The sequence below is a fragment of the Halichoeres trimaculatus genome, unplaced genomic scaffold (assembly GCF_033239565.1).
Source record: "Halichoeres trimaculatus isolate MK-OKI-2021-1 unplaced genomic scaffold, fHalTri1.1 fHalTri1_scaffold_10, whole genome shotgun sequence".
Lineage (NCBI taxonomy): Eukaryota > Metazoa > Chordata > Actinopteri > Labriformes > Labridae > Halichoeres > Halichoeres trimaculatus.
Genome location: NW_027437187.1, coordinates 25,048,768 through 25,067,777, shown reverse-complemented (window position 1 = coordinate 25,067,777; position 19,010 = coordinate 25,048,768). Strand labels below are relative to the sequence as shown.

Below are 19,010 nucleotides of genomic sequence, written 5' to 3'. Positions count from 1 at the left end.
CAAGCGGTGGATGAGCTCAAGCTTGGGCCCGCCTCCAACTCCTACGTGTTCCTCTAACCCGCGCGCAGACCTCTGGGAAACGGAGTCCACGCACTGAATAATTCAAGCCGTTCCCTTTCCTCCAACGCTAACAAGATGCCGGCCGTACATCACAAACTGCTCCTGGAGGACGCCTTGCAGGACAGTCCTCAGGTAGGCCTGTGTTGATTACGAGACGTTTGAAGACACAACTGTCACATCAAAGACGTTATGAACGCAGAAATTAGCTTGCTAGCCCAGGATGACTCTTGTTCTCGTTGTAGGCTGGTCGGTGACAGCTCTCAATTGACACTTTGTTATGGCAACATAATCCTGCGTAAGGAGTGGCTGCGCTTTTCCGATGTAAACACAGTCGCAGTTACTATAGGCCGTCATAAATATCGTTTTAGCGCTTCAGTGTTATAGTCACAGAGCTAGAGGTACCCCATCACTGTGCTCCTCTCTGTGTGAGGTGTATGATCGACTCCCACCACTATATGATGTCATGAACATAGCAGAATAACAGATATACTACTGTAACTGTGTGATTTTACAGATTTTACAGATTTTACAGTGTCGTAGGAAGATAAATTCTGGCTGTAGACTCTGTGTTGGGGCCGAACTGGGCCTGATAGGCAGGATGTGGGAGGGGTTTCCATTATTCTTTGGAGTAAGTCAATAGCCTGCAACAGGGCTGAAATGGTTGCAGTTAATGTATTGTTTGATGGTCTGAAATGCAGAGTTCCACCAAGACATACAAGGATGTTAGTGATCATAAAGTGAAACGTGATAGTCTTTGATGCCTTTATTGTCAGCTGACTGTTGCATCACTCTTTCATCAAACAGGGCTGACCTCTTTAGTGCAGCACATACTCTAGGGTCATTCAGTCCCCCATAATGCAGATTCTCCAAACAAGAAACTCATATCGGCTTTCATTGTTATCAAATACCAATCTGCCTGGTTGATAACACTCTAAGTGATTACTGTATTGTGCAACATTACTCCAAATGTTTCTGTGAAAGTCAACCTCTGAACAGACTTAGGTAGATGGGTGTGTTCCCTTTCACTTCATCTGCCCTGCCTTGCTGCACCTGTTTATGCAAGGGGAAACTACACTCAACAGGATATTCCGAGTTTGCATAGATAGCCTGCAGTAAAATCAGGCTGCATTTACTTGTAGTTGTAAACAGCTCTGCAGTATTCCTGTGGATAATGCAGCCAACAACATTTGTGTTTACTGTCTAATGATTCCCTTCCAGTACTGATCATGTTGTTATCCTATGCCTTTAAAGGGTTAAAGATTTGCACTAACCAGGTTTTATCTTTTAATACAGGCACCATACAAGTTTCATGTGTCACCAGTGGCCCAGGAACATTTGACTATTCAATAGCAATCTTCCTCTTGAGTTATCTATATAGGCATTTCATTTTACAATTCTGTTATTCTTCATGTGTTCATGATAACTGTTGCAACCAACTATAATTTTTATCTAAAATTTTGCTGATTCATTTCTGTTTCAGTTTCCTGCAACATGTCTAAAGTAGCACAATTTGACATCATAACTTCTGAGTAATTAAAAGAAATCCCCCAGTTATCCCATTGTCTGAGCAGTGATCATAATCACAAAGATACTGAATCTACAAAGATAAAATCCACACATTTTAGAAGCTGCATCCCAGTAATATTCTGGATTTTTGCTTGAAAGATCAATATTGAACCAGATAATCAGTTATTAAATAAGCAGAGTGAAGGGTGATTATTGTATCAGTCGCTAGCTTGCATTGCCTCTCAAACAAGTTTTGTTTGCTGAAATAATTCCTTGAGTCATACTTGCTATTAGAAGATCCTTGTTGTGTTTTTACAAAAGGATCCTCTTATTTCCACATCCAAAACACTTTCCAGTGGTTAGTTTTCTGGTACTTTTGGTTTACTATCATCAGGCTGCGTTGCGTTCTTCCTCATCACATTTATGAAAGTATGTTTATGTTTTGTTCCTCAGACTCGCTCCTTGCTCAGTGTATTTGAAGAAGATGCTGCAAATCTTACAGACTACACTAACAAGCTGCTTCAAGCGATGCAGAGGGTGTATGGAGCACAGGTAAATAAACAAACATAAATAGACATAGATATGCAGCCTGTAGATCTACTCTGTATGATGTGTGGGTGTGTAAAGGCAGATGGATGATGTACAAACAGCGACAAATCTTTGTGACCAGGTTTAAGTGGAGTTACATTGGAGTTTTGAACTTGTTTTGGGCGCACTTTGCTCTGTAAGAGTGATATGCATTGAGTGCTGTAGAATAATCCATGTGCTGTCAGAGGCTGAACCCCTCATTTTCTTTCTTTCTGCTTTCTATAGAGTGAGATGGGGCTGGCCACAGAGCAGCTCTCACAGCAACTTCTGGAATATGAGAAGAAGGTAAGCGTGGGTGTTTGGTTAGGGTTATCAAGCATGCACTTTCCAAAGGCTGTATGGAGAGTAATACTGACATGGCTCTCAAGTTGTGAAGCTCAAATGTTGTATTGATATTATGGTGCTATTCTTCAGGATGTACGTTTATATATCAAATTTATTTGAATGTAAACTCTGCCTCTGAATAATATTTTATCCAATGTTCTTTTCAAAAGAAATATGTGTGTTTCAATTTGATATACCTCAAATAAAAAAAGAAATTAGAATCTGCAAGAAAAGATGGTATATTATCTCGAAAAAAAAAAAAAAAAATTAGAGTGGACACATTAATGAAAACAGAATTTTTCCCCAGTTTTATTTTTATAAACAAAGGAACCTATTTCCAAAACGCTACCAGGATTAGCTGTTGAAACAAGCTTCTTCACATTTGATATTTTCATCCGAGCTTTGTTTTCCTGTTTCAGTCATATTTGTCTGCCCTACGTCTAAAGAGCATGTTAGTATTTGTGCAATCTTCTGAGATAACCTTGATGACTTTCTTTTGGCATTTATGAAGCTCTTTAGAAAAGAAAATATTTTAATACGGGCTTTTCAGCATAGCTGTATCTGTCAGACTAGAAGAGCAAGATAAATGGAGGAGTTAACTTTGTTGGAATCCACTTCAATAGATGAGTGGACATTTAAAATAAAGTCTGCTCTAACTTCTATTGGCTGCACCTTTGAGCTCCTTTTAATGAGGCTAAAAACTCAGCGTCTTGGCACGGGACTTATTGGCATCTCTGGCTTTGCTCCATAAAAGGGATGCGGCAGGAATCCTGGCAGCCCAGGGTACCTTTTCTTCTTCTTCTTCTCAGCCCCTAGTTAGTCAAGAAAAATCATTATGCAATTTTATAGCTGAAACGTTCTCTCTTTATCTTCTCTGTAGAATTTTGCCCTTGGAAAAGGTGACGAAGAGGTAATCAACACTCTGCAGAACTTCGCCAAAACTGTAGGGGAGGTGAGGCTTGTGTTTGCATTTTGTTGTTGCTTCTGTGTGTGTGTGTGTGTGTTTGCAATCTCAGCAGAAGAGAGTGGATAATAAACTATAGCACAGTAAGTAGCTGGTTCTTTGTTGGGCTGTGAAGGACGTTGAATCTGTGCTCCCATACAAACTGTGAAAATGACCTAAATGACAAGACCTGAGCATTATCCTCCCTGTGAGAGATGAAATGATTTTAAAATGACACCATGAGGACAGTGAGGTACATACAATGATCGATAGATGACGGTCTGAAGGAGGGGTGTGTGGTCCAGATATAGAGACAAAACAGATGGGCCTTTCACTTTCAGCTATAGGGGTCCACTAATGTGCACAGTCAGCACTTCATAGGATTTAGGACACACACACACACACACACACACACACACACACACACAGATACATACGGAGGACACAGGTTGATTGTTTCCCTGACCTTTACCTCCTGATTAACAGAAAACTCATTTCACAGTTACAATGAGGCCTAGTCCCACACCTAATCCACTGAACTTTAGCACTTGCTAAATCATGTAGATTAAACCAGATGTCGGCTTTTCAGATGTTGGTGTGTAACTTGTTGATAAGCATAAAAAAAGTAGATCAGGATTTGTGTGCATTATGTCGCCCTGATTCCAATAACGTAGTAAATAGAAAGTTTTATCTCTTCACCAAATGGACTGTTCCACAATAAAATGCACCCATTTTGCTAAAAGTCTTACTTTGCAGATTGCTGCAGGAATAATAACTGGCACAAAATCTCTTCATACACATTAAGATAAACCAAAATCCCTCAGGCTGCTTTGCGTGAGTGCATTTTCTGTTTGTGTTCTCCGCACTGGATGATATTTTTGCATTATCTGTTTTGTGTCATGCAGCTGAACGCGCTTCACTCTGATCTTGCTAACCAGATGGCTGACAGCATGGTCTTTCCTTTGATTCAGTTCAGAGAGAAAGACCTCACAGGTGAGGCCACATGGAGTATCATGAAACATGTTTAATCAAAGCTGTGTCAGGGTATTAGACGCCTTTATAACCGAGATTACAGACAAGAGATGAGTGAGAGAGGAAGTGACATGCAACAGAGGTTTCCAGCGTGACTGCAAATGAGGATGTTGCTGTTCATTACCAGCACCTTAATGCTCATTCTAAGATAATTGACACACTATTACAGGAACTGGATCTGTTCTCGGTAATGACAATTAAAAAATTAAAGCAAAGAGAGCATCCTTCATGTGTCAAAGCGCTCAAATAAATAATACATTTCACATGTAGTATGAGCATTTCAAACAGCTGCAGTTATCAGCTTATTTCAGGAAGTTCTGTATCAAGATGTGGCTTTAATAAAGATTCTCTTTATTGATTGTTACAGAGATAAGCACACTGAAGGAAATATTCACCATTGCCACTGACGGTAGGTATAAATCCTTAACTGTTCCTGGCTACAAATCCCACCCGCAGGTTCTATCTGTTCCTAATTTCCCCTCTCTTTCCTCTCCTGCAGAGCATGAGGCAGCTATGGTCAAATACAGCCGATTGCCCAAGAAGAAGGAGAATGAGAAGGTGAGGTGACTGTGAAGTGCTTTACCTGTGGAGCTTTTTTTATTTATTATTGATCACAAGCTTTGAAAGGTTTTGCAGAGCTGTAATGCCCTGATAATGCAGCCAGAGTGTTTTGTAGTCATTTGAAATACGGATATGTAGAGTTTGATATTCCTCTATGGCCAGGTCCAACTGCTGTTATGAAGCTGTTACAACACTATTGACTCTAATGGCTGCAGAGATAAGACCCGCTTTAGCTTTTATTGACTGTGTCGCCTCACCCCCTTGGTCGTGCAGGATAATGCAGCTGTGTTGCTCATTTGTATGTGTGTGAGAGAAGAGAGGAGGCTAAGTGTTTGCATATTTCTCAAGCATGTGTATGTGCAGAGCTTCAAATTGTGCATAGTCCACATTTGCATGTTTAACCCTCACCTGTCTGGATAGATGAAGTCTGACCTGATGAAGGAGGTGGCCTACACTAGAAGGAAGCTGCACCAGGCTTCACTGCAGTACTACTGCGCTCTCAATGCCCTGCAGTATCGCAAGAGAGTGGCCATGCTGGAGCCAATGCTGGGCTACACACAGGCACAGGTACAGAGCAGCTGATGGTGGACAACCAGGCTAAACCCTGTTATCTACCAGTGTTGAAGATGAATATGTTTACGAAGACTTAAACATATTCCCAGATCTTTAGAGATAAGAGATAGACTGATATGTTTTTTTTAGGGCTGATACCAATTATTAGTTGTCACTGAAGCCTATAGCCAATATTTGTAGCCGATATTCATTTACAATAAAAGTGAAAATACTGGCCTCTAAAAGTTGAATGATACAAACTCTGGCACTTAACTTCATTCAGATGAATTTAAGAACATGTTTATTAAACAGCTCTCAGGCTAAGTGGCATGTCTTATAAAGTTGAATTAAAACTTAAAAAAAAAAAAATAGCTCCCTGAGGTTTTCTAAAGTATAGTTTTCCAAAAAAATGGCTATGTGTGTTACCAATTACATGGTGCTTTGGTTGGAACAATGCTAGAGACAGAGTAGTGACTGCAGACAGAGAGGCGTGGCTGCATCGGAGCCAAAACAACGGATAATAAAAAAGTCCGAAGCCGATATGCCTCAAAAATTCTGAATATCTGCACTGATAATCTGCTCGACCGATCCCTGCTTTACATGTATTCTGATAATTCTGATTAGTATGAGGTGTGTCCATGACATCTAAAATACTTTAATGAAGCAATTTTCTGTACCCTATGACCTCAGTCACTAGCATGACTGAAATATTGTCAAACAACAGTCATTTTTTTCAAGATGTATTAATACAAAGAAAAAATGTGTTTGGTTCAGCTTCTTATGTTTTAGGATCGTATAAATGTTTAAATCAGTGATTCCCACTTGGATATAAATGGCATTTGCAAGTTGTTTCAATATCAATTAGTAGGCTACAGGTTATTTTACAATTTATTTATATTTTTCGAGAAGAACTAGTCAGGAATAATTAAAGAAAATAATAATAATTCATTTGCAGCTCTCTGTGCATCCAAGTGAACTGTTAATGCCATTACATGAAAATACTGAAAACACACAAATGACAAGGTCATTGTAACCTTCTCTCTGCAGATCGGCTTCTTTAAAAAAGGAATTGAGATGGTGGCAAAGAAGACCGACAGCTTTCTGTCCTCTGTTTCCAGCATGACTCAAAGGTAGGCAGCCTCTTTGACTGTTATTTTTGTATCACATAGAACAGAATACTTTGAAATCCCAACACTTTTCTTACATATGTGAAATTTACTATTGTTACATTATTTTATAGATTCATACTCATTAATTTCAGTCTTAAGCATGTGTGTCTGGATATGTCAGAGCACAATAAGACTAATGGAATTCCCCTGACACTGACCTGGCCTGTGTGGCACTGTTTTTTGTCCAGCATCCAGACCCAGCTGGATACAGAAGCAGAGTCCATGAGAGTGTCCCAGAAGGAGCTCCTGTCTGTGGAGGACACTGTGTATATGCCAGATAAGGACACTGACCCTGTCAATCGCACACTTATCCAGAAGGCTGGCTACCTCAACATTAGGAAGTAAGATTAACTACACTCATTGTGTTATAAAGCTGAACTAAAGGACACCTCCTTTTCACGCAGCATTCCTCGCTCATATCACATTGAGGGGGTAGTCCTGTCCTTTTTAAATGAAACAAACTAATTTGAAAATTGATTGAAATTAAAAGTGCTATCATAAGCATTTCAGTAGGAGGTAAATTACGTATTAAATGTTAAAATAACCGTACTCAACGGAGGATATATTTTTGCTTCCTTTGCTGAAGTTGCACAAAATATGCAGGAACATGGTAAACAATAAATCTGTCACAGCAGTTGGTGGATCAGGTAACATGTTGACAGTATGCACTGTCAGGTTATTGCAGGATGGATGTTTGAGCAGTGAGACTTCCTTAATGGCTTCAGGGGGTAAAACTGTAATGCATCCCGCTGTGTGATTTAGTGAAATGTCAGCGCTGTCAAACTCAGTCTCTCCCTCACATACATCCAAAGTCGTTGACAAATGTGTATGACACCAGAGAGAAGGTTTCCTCACAATGCCCTTCTGTTTAATGACACACTGTGCCAGCAGCAGCAGCAAACACTTGTCAAATGGAGCCGAGTCCAGAGAGCGTTTTCTATTTCAAAGTGTCTCAATATGACTGCTGTGAGTCAGCCATGGCAGCATGAGACACACACCTCCATATTAATGACAGAATATTTATCAGGAAATATTTTTTTCCACAGACTGTACCAGGAGGGATTACAGATGAGCAACTCAGATGAATCATACACCTGTCGCTTTGTTTTGATAAATAAGTGAGTCAGGGCTTAATTATGTTGTGTTTTATGAACAGAAACCATGATAGCAAGAACAAAACAGCTGTGACAAAAACTGCAGGAAAAACAAAGGCAGGCTTACACGACAGAATAATAAAACCTCAGTGCCAAGAGCAAAAAAAGGCTATCGAGAACAATAAACGAGGATTACAAAAACAACAGTGTCATTTGGATTGAATTACCAGCTCTTATTCTCAGAGTCATAATAAGCATTATTTTCAAGTGTTTGTTCTAATCTATTGTACTAAACTACATGAAGAAATGAAGAAGAGCCTTTTTTTTTCACATCTCTTTATCTGCTCATTTGAAATCCAGTGTGAAAGTCTCTGTCCAAACCTGCTTTTTTTTAAATAATTTGTTGTTTTTGTTAGACAAATTTAACTTTTATATAAAGAAAAAAAGAATAAAAGCAGGTAAGTGAAGAGAAAAGAAAAAAAATAGTTTTGAAGGAATGCCAGAAAAAAAATGAAATAAAAAGCGGATATAGTGTCAAAAATCTATTTCTCTGTTGTGTTTCTTTTCCAACTTTTAATACGCTACACAAAGTCTATTTCTATGTCAGTCACAGTCTTATCCTTAATGAAGGTTTATTTTTAACTCTCCTTCTTTGTTTTTTTTTTTGCTCCAGTAAGACAGGCCTGGTGACCACAGCCTGGGACCGACTCTTCTTCTTCACCCAGGGAGGGAACCTCATGTGCCAGCCACGTGGGGCAGTTGCAGGTGGAATGGTTCTGGACCTGGACAACAGCTCTGTTATGGCCATAGACTGTGAGGACAGACGCTACTGTTTCCAGATAACCTCCCCCTCAGGCAAAACGTACGTACACTTGATGACATCTCTAATGCGGTGAATAACATTTTTGGACATAATGTTTTTCAATCCTCCGCATCTTTACTTATGTTCATAGGTCAATGATTCTCCAAGCCGAGAGCAAAAGGGAATATGAAGAAGTAAGTGTAAAGGCAGCATGTAAACAGTTTTGTTTTCATTTTCACCCCAAAAAGATATACTGATGTGAGTTTCAGTCATAGAGAATGAAAGACCTGTCTGGATACATGTGGCTGGCATTTTACTACTGGTATCAGTCATGAGAGTTCTGATAGCTCATTTGGGATCTAGAAAATGACATAATGTGAATGTGTGTGTTTTTTCTTTAGTGGATCTGCACTGTGAACAATATCTCCAGACAGATTTATCTGACCGACAACCCAGAGGTAACACACTGTCTTAACAGTATCCACATTGGGAGTTAGAAATAAAACCTAGTAGACCAAACATCTATGTAGAAGTGTTTTCAAACTCTCTTCACCTCCCTGCACACACAGCGAAGACAGGTTTAAATACAATAGTGACAAAGAGAAACCCAGATGATGTTTTAGATATTTAACACACATTTACATTTTTCTGGTTTATTAGTGACTCACCTGATCCTGATGACACATAGCTGTTAACCTATAATGTGTTCGTCTCTTCTTGTCAGGCTGTGGCAATCCGTCTAAACCAAACAGCCATCCAGGCTGTCACCCCCATCACAAGCTTTGAGAAGAGACCAGAAGGCTCACCAAACCCTGACAGGTACGGCCTGAATTGCTCCCAGTATTTAGATTTTTAGCTTTGCAAAAAACCTAACCTGACAGTTTAATCTACATTTACTGTTTGTGTTCATGAGAAAGAAATCATTATTTTTTCAGTTTTCTGAGGAAGGGAGGAGGAAGAACGTACTTATCTTTGATTACTTAAGATGATTGTCATTGAAGTGACTGATTTGTTTCTTTTCAGACAATAGAAGTGGGTTAAAGCAGTGTGCGTCAGTCTTTCTTAAAGAGATATTAAGCTTTTTTTTGAAGTGGGGCTGTATGAGTTACATATGACTGGTACTTGTACTAGCAACAGAAGAGGCCATTGTTGTCACTCCTTGTCCTCTGCTTTAGTCATGTGCTTTCTCACACACACCAATTTATAGGTTTCAGCTCGTTAAATGTGTAATTAAAAGTGGGAAAAATGAATTATTTACAAACACAAGTAGAGTGGGATTCGAGCCCAATAGAGCAATGCAGAAACTGATCTGTAGTCCTGCGCTGATTTCTTTGAGCCAGCCAGCTCACGTTCATATAATGTTTCCGATGGCTCTCAAACAATTAAGTCAGCATCCAGATAACATCCAGGAAATGTTTTGGCTTGAGCTTATCTATAACAACTGGTTCCCTTGTGTTTCTTTCTGGAAATACTTGAACATATTTAGCAAGAGTGCCTCTAAACTATACACTTCACCGCAGCCCCAACCAGACTCAACTTTAGAACAATGACAATCTAACCCACAGAATACTGTTAAAATAGTCTTTTTAGTGACTTAAGGACATGGGGTGATTAGAGCACAACAAGGGATACTTTCACATCTTTGTAAATCAAATTCAAATTCAATTTAAGCTTTATTAGTAAAAAAAACAAAAAACACATACATACAGTCAGTATCCACTGAGAAGAGAGTGATGATGACAGATGTGCAAGAATCAGCACATCCCAGCCACCTACAAAAATGAATAACCTATAAAGTCAAGCAACAGCATGCACAAGTCTTGTGGCCTCTTTCAAACCACCGTGCCACAGAATCTTGGGGTTGCGGGACCTGAATCCTCAGAAAAATCTCAGTGCTAGCTGTAAACTACCAGCTAAAACTGAAAAGTCATGGTATTCTTGCATGAAAGGAGCTCTCTTACTGACCTGAACAAATGAAGCATAGTTTCTCAAGTCAGTCATAAAAGACTATCCACATACACACATAAAATGAGGAACTGTGGAAAAAAAATTGTTTTGTTTCACTTTGATTGCCTTTCTTCTGACACTCCTCTCTGTTTTCTTCCTGCAGAGCAAAACCAGGAGGTGTGCACACAACTGGTGGTTCCCAGAATCCAGGAGCTTCACTGGAACCAGAGGACCTGATAGCCCCCGGGACGCCCATCCAGTTTGACATCATGCTACCAGCCTCTGAGTTTCAGGACCAGAACAGAGCCGGAGGGAGGTGAGGAGACGTCTGGGGCTGGGAGTGTGTTTGTGTGGGTGCATGTTTACCAAAGAGGAGCAGAAATGAGGTTCTGCTGGGCGATGCTAATTTCCTGAAAGTCGGCCGTGTGGTGATTATTACATGATTTCCAGGAAGCTGAATGCTTCATAATGGCTTAATGCAGGGGGTCTAATTGTTTTTTTCTTGGCATGTGTTCCCTCCCTTCCTGACAGACGCACAAATCCGTTTGGAGAAACAGATGATGACTGTTCAACAGAAAGTGACGGTAATCATTTTCTCTTCCAAATACAAGATAATGATCCCAATTCTGTTCCAGCAGCTATAGCCGTGTTTGTGTTCCTTGTGATAATGATGCTGCACCAGTGTTCCTGTTCTTCTTTATATTTACTGCCCCTGAGCGTTTGTGCTGCTGACGTGTTGTCGATGTTTTTGTGCTTCCACAGATTCCCTCCTCCAGCAAGTATTTGCCGTGCGTTTCCTGGGCTCCATGGCGGTGCGCTGCGGCAACAATCAGGAAGTTATCTATGAGGCCATGAGGCAGGTGCTGGCTGCTCGAGCCATTCACAACATCTTCAGGACCACTGAGTCCCACCTCATGGTCACCAGCAGTAACCTCAGGTATTAATGATCTCATTTCCATGCTACATGAGCACAGACAAAGATTTCAGTGGGCCTCATTATCTAAAACTAACAACAGCTAACAACTGGCTTGTAGTGCCAAATATTACTGCCTGAAGGCTACAAAGAAACCTTAGACAAGAACATGCTCAAGCCTCAGGCATTATCTGCAACAAATAACACTTTCTGTTTTGCATTCGGGTATCATACCGAGCTGAGGTCGAGTTGTTGTAAAAACCTGAATTATTTCCAGGTTTGTAAGTGGTTTCACCTTGTTGACAGAGTATTAACTGTAGCTGTTAAAGATTTTCAGGAAGACGGACAAGAGCTCCATAACAAAAGAATAATTTCTGAGCCTGAAGGGACTTTTTACTGAGTGCAAGGTCTTTATAATGTGACTGAAGTGTCCTTTCTGTCTTCTCCACAGGCTGATTGACCCACAGACTCAAGTCACCAGAATAAGTGTATGTACTCCTCGTAAGAACATCTTTTCTATTTTCTTCAAGGTCAAGAGGTTCACTCCTTTTATTGGGCTCTCATCAAGAAAATCTTTTTTTCTCTTGTTTTGCAGTTTCAGCTTGGAGAGGTCTCCCAATTTGCAGCCCACCAGGAGAACGGGAGGCTGATGGGATTTGTGGTGGAGGGCAGAGACTGGAGCGAGGAAGATGAGGAAGGAGAGCCGTCATTTAGCGCCTTCATATTTGAGAGCAACACAGAGGGAGAAAAGGTTCACACACACACACACACCTTACATTGACAGTTTGTAAAGAAGGAAATCTGTGAGCTGATGCGTTAACGGTGTATATGAAAGTTTATCTGTTTGCCTCTCTTTACAGATATGTTACACCATAAACCTGGCGAAGGAGATCACAGAGGCAAAGAAGGTACAGTTATCATGAGAGAAATATGAAAACACCAATCAAAGTCTTTGGAATTGATTTCAAAATCTTTAAACATAAAGCATAGCATTGATATGAAATCATATAGAAAATACATGATGATCTAATATTGAGTTAGCTATTTTTGGACAAAAAAGAACTACAAATTTCAGCAGATTTTTTGGAACAAAAAGTAACTGTTGGATCAAGACAAGAATGAATTCATTTACTCTGAATTTCACTCTTATCCATTTTCTAGCTTTCTCTTATCCTGTCAATAATTTCAGAAAATTTAAGTTTTTAAATGCATCCTTCATCCTCTGCTAAGCTTTTTATTTTTTATTTTTACCAGAACAAGTATTTTAACTCTTTAACCCTCAATCACAGCAACTTTTTTAAAAGCCCCAGCCAGATAAAGATGTAAGTAAAGAGCAAAACTCACCGAACATGTAAAAAATTATGAAAACAATCAGAGGAGGTTAAATGAACCAAGCACTATCATTAAAAAGTCCACAAAGTGGTAACATTCAGTAAATATTGTCATATTTTGAGTTGAAGACTGATAATCAACTCTCTCTTGTTTTTTTTTTAAGGATCCAGAAGCCCTTGCCCAGCTGATCAGAAACATGCCACTAACCAACGATGGCAAATTCCTGCTGCTGGAGCCTGAGACAGGCGACACAGCCAACGGAGATGGACAAGAAGACCTGGAGTCTGAGGCCTAGTCCATCTTACTCAAAAGTAAACCCCAGACTCCTGCTACCAGGGCCCCGGTCCATCTTCTACCCAGGAGAGATTGCTTTCCCTGGATGAAGTTATCATCATGACCTCCATGCCCTAACTCTGGTACTGTAACACCCATTTTAGAGAGTGTAGTTCACTTTACTCACCCTGTGTTACTATGTCTCCAGTTTTTGCTGTAATGAGAGCAGAGGACTTTGGCAGGGGGTTCCTGGACCTAAAAGCACATCTTTTGGGCTCCATTAGATCTGCTTTTCTCAGGTCAGACTGCAGGGTGGGTGATTGAATTTGTTTTTAAACCATTCTGATGGTACTTACATCAAAAGGGACACTATATAGATGCTATGTTTCCTCGTCTTCTTATATTTCAGACATCTAAGATATGGTGTTGCATCATTTTAGGTTTACATTTATTTTACAGTTTACATAGTCTTCAGTCCATATGGAGAGTTTCTTCCTTTACATAGTTTCACATGTTAATGTGTATGCAAATACTTTAACTTTTGTTTGTTCAAAAAGATAATGCACTTCCCGCGATAGAAAGAATCCGTCAAGATGCTAAATGATTATAGAAGGCACTAACTGAGAAATTGAAGCATCTAAATCTTTGAAGTCCTTAAAATAAGCTAACTTCCTCTTCTTTATGTTGTATTCTTTATTATCTTGGACAAAATGATCATTTGGAAATAGATTTTATGGTTTTATTCGTTCTGCCATTCTCTAAAGCATTGCTGTTAAACTGAATTTTTGTCTCGTTTTAGAGTTAAACTCTATTACAGGTACTACAAAGTCTTCAGATTATCTGTATGCCGGGTTCTCCTGAAACAGCCCAAATCTTCTTCAGTGAAATGAAAAGTCTGTTGCACTCTGTCTGGAAAGCCTTTGTAAATATGAACTGTTTGAGTGTCTGTATGATGTGTAATCAGAGTTGCCTGCATTAAAAGCTTTCAGAGCCGGTATGCTGGGACTGATTCAGTGCATGATTAAACTGGCGTTCTCTCTCAGTCCCTTTGCAGAAGATTAAAACGTCTGCTTTGAGCAATGAGCTGTATTACTGACAGAAAGTGAAACCTTACAGTAACACATGGACGTATCATTTACTCCTTGCTCACGCACATGAAAACTGATCAAAGCAGAAAGACTGGAGGGACAGTGATTGATCTGTGAGTTTCTACATTCCCTCAACATCCCAGTGCAGTTATGTTGCTCTTGATCTGATAGACGATTCATCAGTGATCCGTGACATTCGTGCGCTGTGTGTTTAAGATAAGGAAAAACTCCCTGACTTGAGATTGATCCTGAAAGTTAAACTGTGTTGACTGCTGTGTCTGCTTGCTGTTTCTACTCTAAATCATCTTGGTACCTCTTGATCTAGACCTGCCATCATCCTCCTTTTCCCAGTGTTTGTCCTCCATCTTTTTCACAGACCAATTTATGTTTTGCAGGAATTTCAAACATTCCCTACAGGTCATTAACGGTTATTTCTGTTTGAGATATGTAGTAAACCCATCCGACAGACTCTTATTGGTCCAGGTTGAGACGCTTCAACCACACCTTAAATAAAACTGCAGCAACGAAAACAAACATGCTCAGCTAATCAGTCACTGTCTGCTATTTCCTGTCCTATTTCCTGACCAACACCTGCAGTTGTCTGTGTTCTTCTTGATAAATTGCTCCAGCAAATCAAATCCTCTAACTGTATGAGGTGGCAGCAGTACAGTCCAGAAAAAAATGTGTGCTTTGTAAATAAAGAACATCAGGAGGAATCTGGGTACTTCATGGTGCAGAAAGATGAAAATACATTTCAGTGTAAAAAAAAAAGGAAGGACTGCATTTGCTTCCCATTTTCTGTCTTTTGTAAAAAGCTGAAGTCGACAGAATCCCATAATTCTTTGCACTCCATTTGTCCTTTTCTAAAGCCAATGTTAACATGCAATCTTTAATAAACGTCATTTTTTTTCTTACAGCAGTAATGCTTTATTTCTTTACATCAAAAGCTTTTAAAATGAACACCAGGAGCTTTTATTAAAGAAAGTGTTGAGCGCTTTTATTCACATGTTAATCACCTATTCACTTTAAAGCTTCACAGCTGGAGGCACACCTGAGCACAGCAGACATAGCAGGTGTCAGCTTCATAGCATTCATAAACTTTGGCAGCTTTAAATGTTGCAGTCAAGCATTTTCAAGCATACAGACACACAGCAGACGTTTTAAACATTAATTCCCAAAATTAGTCTAAATACACAATGTGATAAATAGCAATTTTGAAAATAAAGACTTGTTTTTTTTTTACACCTGATAATCAGTCATTAGTCTTATTTAAACAGAGGAAGGTTTTAGAAAAAGAAGCTGTCATGGTGCACAATGCTGACTCTCAGGAGTCTTTGTAATAGTTGTTAAAGTTAATACGAAGCAGGAAGTCCTCCAGATGAGGTTGGTAGCCCCTGTTCACCAGTTTGGTCACCACTGTGAAAGGAAGAAAGAAACAGAAGTCACTTTGTTACTATGCTTCAGAGAAATGAACGCACATTAGACCATCTGCATTGAATGCTTTGTTTAATGTATGGTGCTAGTTCCATGATCTCACATTTTCCTCATTTTCGTCCTTAAACAGTATCACTATTGGAACAATTTCTTTGCACACCATAAAACCATTTCCAGTATAGATATTGTAATACAAATTATTGTCCTAGTTTTGCAACCAAAATGTCAAAATAATTTACTTAGTAAAATATGAAGGAGGTGTCTTCTAACGTTATCTTTTTACTGCTGAGCTTAAAGATTTGTATTTAACACAAAAGAATGGTGTTTTTTTTATCAACATTTGTATCAAAATACTTTTGAGACAGAGATCCCAGAATAAGCTAATGTGTCACCGTACATTTAGACGTGTCATGCTTGATTTAAGGGGCTGTGAGGAGTTTCTGAGTCATCTTGAAAAATTCTCCCTTCTAGATATATGCCTGATCATAATGAAAAACCAATATTGTTTTTTCAAATGCTACTTTTTGGCTTCCTGATTGGGTCAAGCAGGACCAAATTGATTTACAGCACTTCAATGCCTTAATGACATCACCACGCAGGCTGACAAAGTTTAGCAGTGAGAAGAGAGATCTGTGTTTTTCTCTGCTAAAAACTATTTCTGTGATTAATTTTGTAGTGATAGTAGAGCCTAACTGAAAAGTTGCCCTAAGCAATGAAAACTTGTTTCAATCTGATTTCCGTTAAATTCCAAAACAAACATACGCCCAATTAAAACAGATCTTCCTCTTAGCATCTTTAAAACCAGGCTTGTTCATGGATTTGTTTAAGCCTGATTTAAATTCAGAAAAGCAATACATATCGATCTTCCAAGTGCAAAAATATAAGGATTTACCCCGAATATATCAAATTCAAAAAGAGTTCATGTTTGAAGTCACAAAAACCAATGCCCCCAAAAAATTTAGCTATGGCCCAAGCACTTACTTAATCCCTTACATAAAGACTTAATTTTTTATGCTTTCAAAACCCCTTTTAATCTCACATTATGCATCTTGTTACTTGAGCTAACTAAATGATCAAATGTAAGTTATACTGATCCTGTTTTTCCACTCAGTAATTTCCAGTAAAGTGGAAAGTCTAAAGGCATGCTCAGATATCTTTAACAAAGGGTGGAGCAGAAAAAGGACCACATGTGCTTCAAAACCAAAAGATGATCTCCCTGGTATTTAAGATTCAGGTGTGTAGGAATAAACTCCATCAAACCTGATCAGAATTAATATTTTGAGCCCACCTTTGAAGAGAAAGTGGGAGTAATACTTGAAGGTGTTGTAGGACTGCTGCATGGCGATGAAGCTGGGGTGCACTGCCTCCCCCTGCTGGCTGTCCCAGGGCTGTGCGATCAGCTGGGCCCTGAACTTGAGGATCAGACTGAAGATGCTATGGATAATGTTCATGACCGGAGCAGCTTTCTCCGTCAGCAAACCCCTGGGAAGGCAGAGAGTGCAAAGTTTAATGAGCGTGACAAAGAACTTTCAAATCCCGGCATAGAAAGGCTGAAATGATACACAGAATGGTGTGACACTAGACAAGCCCACATAATAAGATTTAATCATTCAACAGGTTCAGACACTGGCCTCAGATACAACAGGCATCTTAATTAACTTGTGACAAGATGGTTGAATTAATTAATGTAATTATGTGCCACAACTTCGAGTTACAGAGCAAGAGATTTGTAACTCTGTAGCCCACAGCTGATGAATATGAAGATGATTCACTGACTGACCTCACTGATAAAGATAGCTGTTAGCTACCTTAGACACAATTAGAGCTTACAACATTTTTATGTGAAGGTTTCTGGTTTATTTTCCCTATTTCATTAAGTTTGGGGGTTTTCACAGACTAAACAATCGAAATAAGCACTGAAAAGGAAAAAAAATGAGCTAGATCCCAGCAGCCTCATGAACTCATAAATACAGATAATCCTTTCACTCTCAGAGTAGAAAATTCAAAGGTGGTCAAATTACAGACACAAAACACACACAAAAACAGCTGCGTCTTAATCAAGCTGTCGTATTCTTACACCTCAACAACTTAACAACACTTGATGAGCTGAAAACCAATTAAAATGTTATTTGCTGGCACTTACTTTTTTTAATCATCAACCAAATAAACAAACCTTAAAACCTCTGGATCTGAGCCTCAGGAAAACATGACCCACGAACAGTTGTTAACTTTATGGGTAGGGTAAAACTAGGGACATTTCCGAGATACACAGATCTATCTAATTATATTTCTTATTGATATGTGTTGAGTTATGGTTGGACACTAATACTCTGTTTGACCAGATTTAAAACCAATATGGCATCACATCAGAGAACTGAAAAACATCAAACATTTATTACAGCTCTATGCTGGCATCATTTTAAAGGCCTTTGCACACCAACGGCGATGCGAATAAACGGCACGAAATTGCGAAAAATTTAGAGGCGTTATATTCAATCTCTGCAGCTATTCTTCTCCCAACTATGTCATTGTAATCGTTGTCTTTATAGTTTCTGTGTCTTTTGTCGTTCAGAATGTTTTGGTATATGACTTGTCAACAACAAGCCTTTTGATTGGTCGGTTGTGTACTCGTCGCAAGCAAAACTTTGGAATAATCGACCTTGGTGCAAAAAAATAAAAGCCGCAATTTTGTGTCTAGTGAGCAATGGGCTTAAGTAAGAACAAAAACAACAAGCCTATTTCCTTTATTGGAAAAAATGGAAAACTGCTTTAACCCTATATTGTGCAGGTGCATTATTTCATACACCAAACAAAGCACATATATATATAAGCCACACACATTTTACTTTTTTTCAGTTCACCTGATGTATGAAAAAGAAAATTTAGGTGCTGCCTTCAATGAAAGTGACAATCAGTGGGTACAACAATAATCTGTAGTGTCATGGCTCATTTTAAGGCTGCTTGAATAATACTAGTGCATTATGTGTAATGTTGAGATGAGATTAAAAACTCCAGTATGTGACAGCTTGCAGCATCTGACCCATTTTTCTGGTTTTCTTTCTACAGATTTTTTGGTCAGACAAAAAAAAAAAAATCTGCTCAAGACTGGCAAAATAAGAAATTAACTCTGGCACTTACAAACCTCAGTATTGATTAGGTAGGTTGAATAATTAATGCTTATTATTTTTCAGTTTAGAGATTATACGATTGTTTGTGTCCACTTTCCTTCAAACAGAACCATGCAAAATCCAATGTAAGAGTCCAGATGAAATTCATTCATGCAGCTTCTCTGAGGTTCTACTGAAACTAAGTGAAAGAAAATGTTATTTCTCAACTTTAGCTTGCATAGAGGTTACTCCAAGCACTACAGTGTATATTGCTGTTTAATATTT

The 19,010-nt window shown here is 39.1% G+C and overlaps 2 protein-coding genes across 2 annotated transcripts in view; one reads left to right on the top strand and one right to left on the bottom strand.

The window, feature by feature from the left end:
• The first annotated feature begins 17 nt into the window (after nucleotides 1-17).
• On the top strand, nucleotides 18-15,118 carry appl2 (adaptor protein, phosphotyrosine interaction, PH domain and leucine zipper containing 2). Its single transcript, XM_074678583.1, has 21 exons — nucleotides 18-192; nucleotides 2,020-2,118; nucleotides 2,380-2,439; nucleotides 3,359-3,430; nucleotides 4,327-4,414; nucleotides 4,821-4,862; nucleotides 4,953-5,011; nucleotides 5,435-5,581; nucleotides 6,614-6,696; nucleotides 6,924-7,076; nucleotides 8,503-8,691; nucleotides 8,783-8,825; nucleotides 9,033-9,089; nucleotides 9,356-9,450; nucleotides 10,742-10,894; nucleotides 11,110-11,162; nucleotides 11,341-11,515; nucleotides 11,943-11,979; nucleotides 12,087-12,242; nucleotides 12,352-12,399; nucleotides 12,987-15,118. Exons 1-21 carry the CDS (start codon nucleotides 136-138, stop codon nucleotides 13,116-13,118), a joined length of 1,998 nt encoding a protein of 665 aa, XP_074534684.1. The 5' UTR covers nucleotides 18-135; the 3' UTR covers nucleotides 13,119-15,118.
• Nucleotides 15,119-15,176: 58 nt separating this feature from the next.
• tubgcp6 (tubulin gamma complex component 6) overlaps nucleotides 15,177-19,010 on the bottom strand; it is a 29,774-nt gene continuing 25,940 nt past the window's right edge. The window contains exons 24-25 of the mRNA XM_074678582.1: nucleotides 16,907-17,100; nucleotides 15,177-15,600 (exon numbers count right to left, since the gene is read on the bottom strand). Coding sequence (XP_074534683.1) covers nucleotides 15,509-15,600; nucleotides 16,907-17,100 — 286 coding nt within the window. The 3' untranslated portion in view covers nucleotides 15,177-15,508. The remainder of the gene's footprint in view (nucleotides 15,601-16,906; nucleotides 17,101-19,010) is intronic.